This window comes from Phacochoerus africanus, chromosome 8 (assembly GCF_016906955.1).
Source record: "Phacochoerus africanus isolate WHEZ1 chromosome 8, ROS_Pafr_v1, whole genome shotgun sequence".
Taxonomy (NCBI): Eukaryota; Metazoa; Chordata; class Mammalia; order Artiodactyla; family Suidae; genus Phacochoerus; species Phacochoerus africanus.
The window spans coordinates 52,406,270-52,419,092 of NC_062551.1; the positions used below are offsets into that span (position 1 = coordinate 52,406,270).

The 12,823-nt window shown below is 50.1% G+C and overlaps 1 protein-coding gene and 1 pseudogene across 1 annotated transcript; both read left to right on the forward strand.

Moving 5' to 3' along the window:
• The first annotated feature begins 9,209 nt into the window (after positions 1–9,209).
• On the forward strand, positions 9,210–9,514 carry LOC125134033 (paraneoplastic antigen-like protein 8A; annotated as a pseudogene).
• A 6-nt stretch (positions 9,515–9,520) lies between these two features.
• Positions 9,521–12,069, forward strand: PNMA8A (PNMA family member 8A). Its single transcript, XM_047792841.1, has 2 exons — positions 9,521–10,469; positions 10,972–12,069. The coding sequence occupies exons 1-2, from the start codon at positions 9,521–9,523 to the stop codon at positions 10,986–10,988; spliced, it is 966 nt and encodes a 321-aa protein (XP_047648797.1). The 3' UTR covers positions 10,989–12,069.
• The last annotated feature ends 754 nt before the right edge of the window (positions 12,070–12,823 follow it).

Genomic DNA, 12,823 nt, shown 5'->3' on the forward strand with positions numbered 1-12,823 from the left:
AGGTTCGATCCCTGGCCTTGTTCAGTGGGTGAAGGATCTGGCGTAGCCGTGAGCTGTGGTGTCATGAGCTGTGGTGTAGGTCGCAGACGCGGCTCGGATCCTGCGTTGCTGTGGCTGTGGCATTGGCTGGCGTCTGTAGCTCCAATTAGACCCCTAGCCTGGGAACCTCCATATGCTGTGGGTGCAGCCCTAAAAAAAACCAGGAAAGGTAAAATAAGTGCTTGCTGGGAAAACTCATTCATGTCCCCATCTTGGATGTTGATAGTGATGAAAGCTGGCGTGTGCCGCGCGAGTTCTCTGTGCCTGGCCCCATGATTCACATGCATCATCTCCAGCATCCTCCCAACACCCCATTTTGCAGACAGAGAAGCTGAGGCTCAGAGAGATGGAGTGAAGAGATGGAGTGACAGGCTTAAAGTTTCCCAGCTCTCAGGTCATGGGGTCTGGGCTTGAACCCGAGCCTGACCCAAGTTCTTGCATCACCTTAAATTTTCTCCCTTCTTACATTAGTGTCTTTGGAGAATGTGTGGCAAATCTATCCAATAAAAATATTCCCCAAGCCCTTCCTCATGTCTGGCCTGTATTGGGGACACAGAGGTGACCAATGACAGTCCCAGCCCTGCCCTCCCAGGGTTCACAATCCAGTGGGGGAGATAGACCAATTTCTAGGCAGGGATGGCCCAGAGTGGGCAGAGGTGGGACGATGGAGCTTCAAGGGGGTGCTCGCCCCAGGTTGGGCAGTCAGGGAGGGCTTCCTGGAGGAGGTTGAGACATGAAGGACCAGGATTTGTGATCCAGGTCAAGAGTGACCAAGGTTGGAATTCCCATTGTGACACAAAGGGATCAGCAGCCTCGTGGGAGTGCTGGAACACAGATTCGATCCCGGCCCTGTACAGTGGGTTAAAGGATCTGGCATTGCCACAGCTGTGGCTCAGCTCTCAACTAAGCTCGGATCTGATCCCTGGTCTGGAACTCCAAATGCCTCAGGGTGGCCAAAAAATAAAAAGAGTGACCAAGGCTTTGCAGAGAGAAGCCCACGGCACTAAGAGTGTCCAGAAAGACTCAAAGTGAGTGGAGGAATCCAGATTGAGCAAGAAAGATAAATTCCAGCCCCTCCCCTAAGCTGCTCTTGGATAATCATATACCTCAGGACTGGCCATGAGGTTTGGTCTCTGGCTGGCGGCTGATGGAACAGAGGGAAGTCTCTGCTGAGGGCACCTGGCAAACTCTGCCAGGACCAGCCCTGCTCAAGGCTCAGTTCCAGAGCTGGGCTCATCAGGCTGGCCTGGTGACCCTTGCATGGTGTCCAAGTCCCCCATCAGGGAACAGCAAGGCAGACAGATATAGGTTCGAATTTTGGCTTTCCTGCAAACTGGATGTGTGGCTTCTGCACCTCCATGTCCCCATCTACATAACACATAAGTCCATGTGCCTTTTTTTTTTTTTTTTTTTTTTTTGGTTATAGGGCCGCACTTGAGGCTTATGGAAGTTCCCAGGCTGGGGTTGAATCAGAGTTGTTGCTGCTGACCTACACCACAGCTCACAGCAACACCAGATCCTTAACCCACTGAGTGAGGCCAGGAATCAAACCTGCATCCTCATGGATACTAGTCAGGTTTGTTACTGCTGGGCCACAACGGGAACTCCCCATGTGCCTTTTTGAGGGTTAAATTCAGATCAGATCACACCTCTGCTCAGAACCCCTCAGTGTCTCCCATGTTCCTCTGGAGAAAAAGCCAAGTGCTGCTAAGACCCCATTCCCTCTCTGATCTCATCTCCCACCCTCTCCCCCTCCCTCACTCTGCACCAGCTGCACGGGCCGCCTTGCTGCTCTTCAAACATCTCACGATCTCCAGCCCCTGGGCCTTTGCACTGACTGTTTTCCTTGTCCGGAAAGCCTTTAGTCTGCCTGCAAGGCTCATGGATTTTGTCTGTTTTGTTCACTGCTGTATAAACAGTGCTAGAACCTTGCTCAATAATCATAATAACAGACATTTTACATTATATGAATATGATAATGATTATAGTAAAGATAATAATTACAAGACCCCCCAGGCATATTCAAGGGCTCAGCTCCATCCATGCGTTCACCTTGTTACCAAGTCCAAGTTCGTACTGGTCACTGCACAACAGACTAATACAGCAAGAGATGAATTGTTGGAGTTCCCTTGTGGTGCAGTGGGTTAAGGATCTGGCGTTGTCACTCCAGCATCTTGAGTCACTGCTGTGGCTTAGGTTTGTTCCCTGGCTGGGGAACTTCCACATACTGCAGCAACCCCCCCCCAAAAAAAAAGAGAGAGAAATGAACTTTGGGGACAAAGAATAGTGACTTTATTTGGAAAGGAAAGGCAGCAAACCCAGAAGAAGGTGGACTAGCGTAGAACCATCATGCCCAGGGCGGGTGCTGGTTTCTTTTATTACAGAGTAAAGACGGGGAGATGAGGAGGTAAAGGAAAAAAGCTTAAGCTGCTGCAATTTATTTCCAGGTTCCAGGCAGACCCCAGAGGGGCTGTGTTGATTGCTTCCTGCCTGCAGTCCTTCACAGGTGGGCCTGGTTGGGATGTTTCCTGTGAGCTAAACAAAGGTACTTAACGTCATGCTCAGGCATGGGAGGCAGGGCTCCTGGAGATGGGCCGCTAGGTATACTTTAAACTGCAGGTGACATCCCTTTAGTGATTAACTTGTAGCAAAAGCCATCGAATACAAAGGTTAAAGTAAAAGAAGGGGTTCCAACATGGAGTCAGATTTGCTCTTCGCTGTTACAATCCCCCTTCCCCCGGCCCCTCCATTCTCTGGGCCCCAGCATGCATTGCAGCCAGCCCTGCGGGGCTGTCCTAGAAGGTGGCTCTCAGCTCTTTTCTCAACTGATGGGTTTTTCTAAAGCTGGACCACCGGGGAGAGGGAATTCAAGAAATCCCCTGGGAAAGCCTGCCAGGCGAAAAAGCATGTTTTGTGGTTAAGGCCTGTTACAAGCAGTGGAGATGTTTGAAAATGTATGTGTGTGATGAACATGGAGCTGGGGGGGTGGGGGCGGGGGGGGGGCGGACTTGAGCTGCAAATACTCCAACCTTGACGTGACCTGAGCTTAGAGAGAGGAGGCAGGGAGAGTGAAGATGGGCAAGTTTCCCAGGAATGCCACCCAGAGGACTGAGGGCCACTTGGAGTAAATGGCCTCATTGACTGTCACTGGGCGGGGGGAACATCTCCCTCCAAGGCACGGGAGGGCAGGAGTCTCTGAAGCGGTGTTTACTGTTTACCTGTCTACACTGAGGAATAAGCATGCCTTTGTTCCGGCTTTGTTCTCACAACCCTATTTCTTCTTATTTATTTATTTTTTAAGAGAGTGTCTCGCTCTCTGGCTTCAGCATTCCAATGGTCGTCCTGGTGGCCCACTCCATTTCCCACGCAGGATAGTCAGTGGACACAGTCACTTATTCATTCAGCAAAGAGTGATCCACTGTCCCTCTCTGGTGAACACTGTCTAGGCTCTGGGGAATCTGATGGTGAACGAATAGGGATGGTGACTACCTTTGAGGGCCTTGCTTTGTCCCTAATGGGGGAATACACCTTTGGATAGTGTAAGCACTATCTTTAAATTACTCTGGGAAGTAATTTGTTTGTTATGCACTGATGCTAACGGATACACTAATAAGCCAATGTGATTTTTGTGAAAGTGTGTGAGGGGAAAACTCCTGTACTCAGGTGGAGTCTGGTGAGGCTTCTTAGAGGAGGTGACATTTGGATCAAGGCTTCAATGACAAGGAGGAAACCACGCGAAGGACATATGGAAGGAACAGCGACATCCTAAGGTGAGAATCATGGAAGAAAGAGGCTGAAAAAGACCTAAATGAGCAGGGAAGAGCTTCCGTTCTTAAGCCGGGGATGGGGTGGTGGGCAAACCGGCATCCAGGTGCTCATTCAGTTATTATTTGTACTTTTTTTTCACATATCTAAGTATTTAATAATGACTTTTTTTTTTCTTTTTTTGCTGCTTCATGGCACATGGAATTCCTGGGTCCAGGGATCAACCCCAAGCCACAGTTGTGACCCATACCACAGCTGCAACAATGCCGGATCCCTAACCCACTGTGTTGGGCCCAGAGATACCGCTGATCCTGTTTTGCCACAGTGGGAACTCCAATAATGACAATTTTTAAGACTATGAGAACAATTATTTTATTATTATTATTATTATTTTGGTCTTTTTGCCTTTTCTCGGGCCGCTTCCCGCGGCATATGGAGGTTCCCAGGCTAGGGGTCTAATCGGGATCTACACCAGAGCCACAGCAACCCTGGATCCAAGGCGTGTCTGCGAACTACACCACAGCTCACGGCAACGCTGGATCCTTAACCCACTGAGCAAGGCCAGGAATCAAACCCACAACCTCATGGTTCTTAGTCAGATTCGTTAACCCCTGCGCCACGACGGGAACTCCAAGAGAACAATTATTTAAGTAGAGAACATGATACATACTTATTTGCTTAAATATCTGAATAAAACAAGGAAGGATAGGGTGCCTCCTTCTAATCAGTTAGCAATAATGGATTTTACCTTTTTTTTCTTTTTATGGCCACACCCAAGGCATACGGACGTTCTTGGGCTGCATCTGCAACCCCAGTGGGGTCCTTTAACCCACTGCACTGGGCTGGGGATCCAACCTACACCTTCACAGCGAGAGGAGGTGCTGCAGTCGAATTCTTAACCCACTGCACCAAGGCAGGAACTCCAGAATTTTACCTTTTAAAAGCTATAGTACAGACTATTTTATTAGAACAGTTGGGTTAAAACAAAATTCTGTGGGGAAGCATTTTGCTCTTTCTGTAAGCCATGTTACCGAGAGAGAGAGAAGAGGGGCGGGGAGGGGAAGAGAGGAGAGGAGGAGTTCACTTGTGGCTCAGTGGCTGAAGGATCCGATGTTGTCGATGCAGCATCTGGGTAGCTGCTCTGGCGTGTGTTCGATCCCTGGCCCAGGAACTTCCACCCCCTCCTAAAAAGAAAAGACCAAAGGCAAAAGGCATTTAAAAAAATTATTTTTTCTTATGGAAATTTAAAACTGTAAACAACAGCAGAAAAAAAGAATATAATGACCTCTGTAGATAATAATTTTTTTTCTGGGTCACCTTACGGCCAATCTTGTGTCATCTATCCTCCCATCCTCTTTTTTTTCTGAAGTATCTTAACAATAATTTTTTAAAAATATAAATAACTAAGGGAATTTGGAAATAATCTGTATTTTTTAATGATTATGTGAGATGGAGAAATATATGTGCCAACTCACACCAGATGTTTTTGATTGTTGTTTTTTTGCTTTTCAGGACCACATGTGCAGAACACGGAGGCTCCCAGGCTAGGGGTCCAATCAGAGCTGTAGCTGCCGGCCTACGCCACCGCCACAGCAACGTCAGATCCAAGCCTTGTCTGCCACCTACACCATAGCTCACAGCAGCACCTTTACCCCATGGGGAGCAAGGCCATGGAATGCATCTGCAACCTCATGGATACTAGTCGGGTTCGTGACCCGCTGGGCGACAATGGGAACTCTTCACACCAGATGTTGAGGCTGGCAGTCTGGGGGTGAGTGATGAGGGGGAAAGCCATGTCATGTGACCTTTAGAAGTACAAACTAAAGGAAGTCTGAAGACAGAAGGAGCTCTCCCAGCACAAACCAGATAGAACAAGCCAGATGAGTCACAGGGCCAACATGGCGGGTCATTACAACTTACTTGGCAGAGGAGAGCTGGGTGGGAGCCCAGAGCACCCCCAATCTTCTGTGTGTTCAGTATGCATGGAAATTCTGTGCGTTCTCAAATGAAATACACAAGAAGACAAAATAAACACCTAAAGGTGAAACGGGAAGAGAATGCAAAGGTAACCCTACAGTGCAGAGATGGGTGGAAGAGTGGGGGTTGCTGGGACAGGTCGTCATGGAAACTGCAGTTGTAAGTGCTGTCATGGAAACCACAGCCAGGACTTCTACTAAGGATGCTTCAAAACTATTTTAGGTCCACTGGTAATCATGGTGTTTCACTGATGGGAGGAGGGGCAGGTAGCTGACTCCACTTACACACACACACATACACATGCATATATGCATACATATACACATATAATTGTATATTTATAAATATGTATTTGTATATAACTTAAATTTGTGTGTATATATTTAAGGGTTTTTTTGGTCCTCTCCTGTGATCTGTGGAGGTTCCCAGGCCAGAGCTCAAACCTGAACCTTGAAGTTAGGACCTGTGCCACAGCTGTGGCAATGCCCGATCCTTAACCCACTGCACCACCGGGCAACTTCCCAAATGTAAGGTTTTTTTTCTCTCGTGTACTTATTTATGCATCTCTTAAACATTTTGGAATGCTTAATTACTTCAGTAATCTGTTTCTCTGATCGAACTCTGCTTGAAATACTAAAATAATGATAATAGTTTAGTATTTTAGTGTGTGAACATGCTATACAGTTTAGCTGTTCTTCTCCTGATTGGTGTTTGGGTAATTTCTAGATTTTAGTTACCGTGAACAGTGCTGCAACGAATATCCTCGCCCATGGCTTTTAGCGAAGACATTTCTGTTGAGTGTTTACACAGTTAGGCATGGAGTTCTTAAGTTGCAGGGTTTGTGTTGGTTTTTTTTTTTTTTACTTTTTAAAATGTTTTCAATTTATTTTTATTTTTTATTTTACAACTTTATTTTATTTTTTATTTTTTATTTTTATGACCGCACTCGTGATGTGTGGAAGTCCCTGAGCCAGAGCCAAGGATTGAATCGGAGCAGCTGCGGCAACACCAGATCCTTTAAGCCACTGCACTGGGCCGGGGATTGAACCCTCATCTCTGCAGCCACCAGAGCTGCTCTGGTCAGGTTCTTACCCCACTGAACCACATCATGCATTCTTGTTTATTTACTTATTTTTTTAATATATGGTTTGCTTTAGTAGGTACAGCCAGAGAGTTTCCAAAATACATGTACATGAACTGTGCACATGTGAAAGATCCAGCTGCTCTTCTGGTTTTTTTTTTTTTTTCTTTTTTGTCTTTTCAGGGCTGCACCCGCAACATGTGGAGTTTCCTGGGCTAGGGGTCTAATCAGAGCTGTAGCTGCCGGCCTACACCACAGCCACAGCAACGCGGGATCCTGAGCCATGTCTGAGACCTACACCACAGCTCATAGCAACGCTGGATCCTCAGCCCACTGAGCAAGGCCAGGGATCAAACCCGCAACCTCATAGTTCCTAGTCGGATCCATCAACAACTGCACCATGACGGGAACTCCAGCTCTTCTTGGTTTTGTTTTGCTTTATTTTGTTTTTGTTTTTCTTTTTGTTTTTGGCTTTTTAGGGCTACACATTTGGCAATATGACAATGGGAACTCCCAACATTTGTGGGTTTGTTTTTGTTTTTTCTTTTTGGTATATGGAGGTTCCCAGTCTAGGGGTCTAATCAGAGCTGTAGCTGCCGGCCTATGCCACAGCCACAGCAACTTGGGATCCGAGCCATGTCCGTGACCTACAACCCAGCTCATGGCAACACCGGATCTTTAACCCACTGAGGGAGACCAGGGATCCAATCTGCATCCTCATGGATGCTAGTTAGCTTTGTTACCACTGAGCTACAACAGGGATTCTTTTTTGTTTGTTTGTTTTTTTGCTTTTTAGAGTTGCACTCATGGCACACGGAGGCTCCCAGTCTAGGGGTCAAATCAGAGCTACAGCTGCCAGCCTACACCACAGCCACAGCAACGAGGGATCTGAGCCTCCTCTGTGACCTCCACCACAGCTCATGGAAATGCCAGATCTCTGACCCACGGAGCAAGGCCAGGGATCAAATCGACATCCTCACAGATGCTAGTTGGGTTTGTTCCAGGCCACATCGGAACCTCCCAATCACACAAATATTGATAATGCCCAAGTTCAGGGATGCCAGAGAGGAAGTGAAATGGATATTTGGCTCTTTGCCCCTGTGAAGGCCGAGTCCAAAATGGAATTCAAGCAACAGATTTTGGTTGACTACCTAGGCCCACTGCATCTTTCATACACGCTCGCCCTGAATTTTCAAAATTTCCGGATCCGAAAAGTTTTTATTTGTATTCCTACTGTGGAAAAGAGGAAGGAGCTCAGAGAGCTCAAATCGCTTAAATGGCACGGTTAGGAAGCTGCATTGCCAGGTGGCTGTATCCGTGAGGTCTGGACATGAAGCATGGCAACTCAAACCGAGTCATAAGGACTGCTCCATTAACAAAAGTGCTGTCTGTTAGGCAGTGATCGGAGGAAATCAGCAAAGAAAGATGAGGCACCATCCTCAGGCTTGTGGGGGTTGGGTGGGTGGGGGTGTGTGTGTGTGTGGGGGGGGGGGTGTGTGTGTGTACATTTCTAGAGGCTTCTGGAAATCTCTGGAAAAAGGAACTGTAGCTGAAGGAGAAGGCTCACAACAAAAACTCTGGCTTTTGTTAGAGGAACTCAGGGATTGAAGCCACTCTTCTTCCTCGCTCTCTGACTTCTGGTGGTGCCCACGAGTCCTGCTGGCTGAACCCAACAGGAAGGTAAAAGGCCTCGTTAGCGCAGCCTCATTAGTCAGCACTCCCCACCTCCCGTGCAGGGTGGAAAGGCGGCATGCGGAGGGACAATCAGAGAACATGCCTGGCTTGGTCAACAGCTGAGCAGTCTAACTCCCGCCCGGCTCCCCCCGCCCAATTACGAAGCCCACGCGCAGGCCCCGCAATCATCGGTTGCCATGGGGACCGCGGGCCTTGCGCGCCGGCTGCGCCGGAGCAAGTGCGAAAGTGCGCAAGCGCGCGCCGCCGACTCGCCCGCCTCGGGCTCCGAGCTGCTGACTGGATGAGGCCAGATGCCTTATGACCCGCTCGGGTCCGAGTTGGAACGGACGCTGGTGTCCCCGGGCCCTTGGCCCGAGCTGGCCCCTTCGTGCATCACGGTGGCCTTTCTTTGATTTTCGGTTTTCGGCTGATTCCGGGACACGTGTGAGCAACCGGGCACGGTTTGGGGAGGAAGGCCCTGGGAAAGCGCGAGGCCTCTGCCGCCCAGCCGTGGAGGGGGCCGCTGAGATCTCTGAGCCTGGCCCTGTTCCCGGGAATCTGACCCCCGCCCTCCTATCACCTTACAGAATTGCTATTTAGGGACGCTACAGCCCGGGTCTTCCCAGTAGACGCTTCAGTACACGTGGGATTGGAGACGTCAGGGTCTGCAGCCATGGCGGTGAACTTTTTGGAGGACTGGTGCCGGGGCATGGACGTGGACTTCCGGAGGTCCCTGTTGGTGCATCCCTGAGGACTGTGGGCAGGCGGAAATTGAGGAGACCTTGAATTGGGGTCCTCTCCCCACTGGGCCCATACTTCGTGCTCAATAAGATTTTTTTGAGAGAAGAGAATGCCAAAGCTGCCCTCATCGAGGTCGGCGAGGGCGTGAACCTGAGGGCTATACCCCGGGCATTCCCAGGAAGGGGGGGCGTCTGGAGAGTGGTCTGTAGGGACCCCACCCAGGATGCTGAGTTTTAACAAAACATGAATGAATTCCTGGATGCGGAGGGGCAGCACCTGGGAGGATGTGGTCCACCTGCTGCAGCTCAACGAGCCCCCACCACCCCGCAACCAGAATCAGCCCCCGGAGAACTGGGCAGAAGCCTTGGGGCTGCTTCTAGGGGCGGTGGTGCAAGCTATCTTCTACACGGATGCCGAGCTGAGTGCAGCAGGGAGGAAGCTAGGGCTCAGGAGCTTGCTGAGGCCCAGGCGGTGGCATCCTTGGTTTCTGCAGCAGGGAGGAAGGTCAAGAAGGAGCCAGGGTGGAAAATGGAGAAGGTGGACGACTGGAATGATGTGGAAGCTGAGGGTGACCCTCCTAAATCTGGGGTTAGAAAAGCTGGAGCTAAAATTCGCTCCAGGAGAACTAAGCAGAAAAAAACTCCCAAGCGGGAATCACTGCCCTGGAAGAAATCTAAAGGCAGCCATTCTCGTGGCTCGGCCTCTTTGGAGGCTCCTGAGGCTGGTGATGCTGAAAATACAGAGGGTTCAGAATATGTCGGGGGCAGCAAAAAGCCCTGTGTGAAGCAGGAATCAGCTCTGAAGAAGCCAGTAGTGAAATGTGCCTGGAAGTTTCCCAGCAGCGCACCTGACGATGCTGGGGCAGGAGCTGGGAGCCCTGGAGTTGCCTCTGAGTCAGACCAAGATGGTGGTCCAGAGGGCCCACCAAAGAAGAAGGCCATGGGCTGGGCCCTGGCCAAGAGCCCTGCCCCCAAGCGGAAGAAAAAGAAGGTGAGCTTGGGCCCTGTCTCCTATGTCCTTGTTGATTCGGAGGACACCAAGAAGAAACCAGTGGTGCCGAAGAAAGGGCCAGGCTTGGGAAGGGACGTAATGGTCCAGAAGGCCCCTCAGGGCCCACAGCCCGCTGAGTCGCAAGCCTCAAACTCACAGGGTCCAAAGGCCAAGCCACGAGGCTCTCCTCGAGCCTCCGATGGTGAGAATGATGAAAGAAGTCACTTGGGTTGAGTCAGCAAATGGGGGGGAGGAGCAGGGGGAGGTGGGGGCAGAGGAACCCAGGGGGTCAGCACATCAAATAGTGGGCGAGGCGGGCCCCAGTGCAGTGGAGGAGGCGGGTGACACCCTAGTTGAGGTTTTAGAGGTGGAGAGCCCTGACTCCCCTCCCAGGATCCCCTGAAGGCCAACATTAGGGACACCTCTGGGGACAGGAAGTGGCAGAGCCAAGCCACTGACCTGTCTTTTGTTGGTGAGTGTCTCTGGGGTATTCTCCAGCCACCCAACCCATCTCCGTCCGCAAGAGTTGGGTTGTTTGGGGTTATGTCATTTGTCAGGGTAGGTGGCTTTGAGGGTGGAGTTTTCTGGAGGCCTGCTCGGGAGTTAGAGATGTTCAAGGACTTCGAACGTTCAAGCAAGTGGGAAAACTTCCCAATGACCCTTCGCCCCGCTTCTGTTCTTGAGCTGTTCTAATTTATCCACAGAACCCCGAAAGCTTTGATTTGGGGGACCACCTGTACCTGAGGAGTTGAAAGAAGACCAAGGAAGAAGTTCTAAGTCAGGAACAACGTTTCTCTGGACATTGACTCTTGACTCTTTTAGGGACCCAGTTTGTAGAAATCCGGCTCTCAGAGGTAAATGGCGTGTGAGATCTTAGGTGGGAAGAATTCTGGAGGCTGGGGGGGGAGGCAGGCATACCCCTGTGGTTTATTCCTCTGCCAGTCCTGCTTTTTTACCTTCTCATAGACTCGCCTGCAGAGATTGGAGCGTCGCTAAGCAGATGGGGCACATTCTAGAACACTCTCCCTTACACATGGGCAGGGTCACTGTTACCTGGATCCGTGTTCGGCTTTTCTCCCCCACTCCCCGATTCCTCTTCTGGATGGTCAGCCAAGCTCTGCAGGGCCCCGCGTCTTAAAGAGTGGGGGGATCATTCGCTCCTCCCGCCGCCTCTGTGCTTTGACTGCTGGGTCAGTTGAGTCAAGGTCTTCGCTGCAGACCTGACTTCCTTGTCCTCCTACTGGTCTTTAGTGGCCATCCGCCAGTCATCTAACCAGAGGGCGGTAAGGTCCCAGGAGTTAGTTTTGGGGAAAAACAATGTCCACTTGGGTCTTGAAAGCGTCCAGTTTTAGGTTCTGTTTGTAAAAATGGCACTTGGATTCCCTTTTGGGGTAAAACCCGTGCGGGAAGCCTGTGGGCAAGAGGAATGATGGGTAGGAAGGACTCTGGGATGATCAGCTCTCCAGCTCTAATTCCATCCGGTGCTCCCAAACTCTCAATGTCTTTGAGGCTGGAGACTTTATCTCATGGTATAGGGAGACAGGGGAATACAGTCTTTAAAGATGATGTTAGGAGTTCCCGTTGTGGCTGAGCAGAAACGAATCTGACTAGTATCCATGAGAACACGGGTTTGATCCCTGGCCTCACTCAGTGGGTTAAGGATCCAGTGTTACCGTGAGCTGCGGTGTAGGTCATAGGCGTGGCTCGGATCTGGCGTTGCTGTGGCTGTGGCATAGGATGGCAGCTGCAGCTCCGATTCAATCCCTAGCCTGGGAGCCTCCATATGCTGCTGGTTCTGCCCTGAAAAGACAAAAAAAAAAAAAAAAGAGAGAGAGAGAGAGAGATCGGACGTTCATTTCTGCCCTCTGAATAAACCAGAAAACCGTGTTTCCTCTGTACGTGGGAGGAGGGCAAGGGGCAAGTTACCTGAGCTCAGTGGCTTCCAAACTGTGTCCTGGAGAGGCCCCAAGTGTGCTTAAAGAAGTAATCTGAATCTATTTCTTCATGCATTTAAACAAACAAACAAACAAACAGGAGTTCCCTGGTGGGTGAGTGGGTTGAGGATCTGGCATTGTCACTGCTGTGGCTTGGCTTCCATCCCTGGCCCAGGGACTTCTGCATGCCACAGGTGTGGCCAAAACCAAAAAACAAACAAAAGAACTGAAAAATTGCTGCTTGAATACGTCATAAGCCCATCAGTCACGTCAGATTGTGAAAACATTCCCTTGCATTCAGCAGTTGCTTGCTCTGGGGTAGGTACCCAGTTCCCCGGTCCTCCCGTCCATTGCCTGTCATTGAAATTCCTGCAGAGCGACTGAGAGGAAAGTCTCCAAGTGGGAGAAGGTGGTCCCGCGCATGCCCGTAGATCACTGAAGGATGTCTCCCTTCGGGACTCACAGGCTCTTGTCCTGCCGTGATACTCAGCTGTGGGATCGTAGGAATGTGGCACTTGGTCGTCACATTCTCTCCGAGTTTTAGCTCTTTATGTTCTCGGGGTCTCTCCTCTGACTTGAGTTTTTGTGATAAAAAATGTGAACGGTTGTTAGCGATTCAACT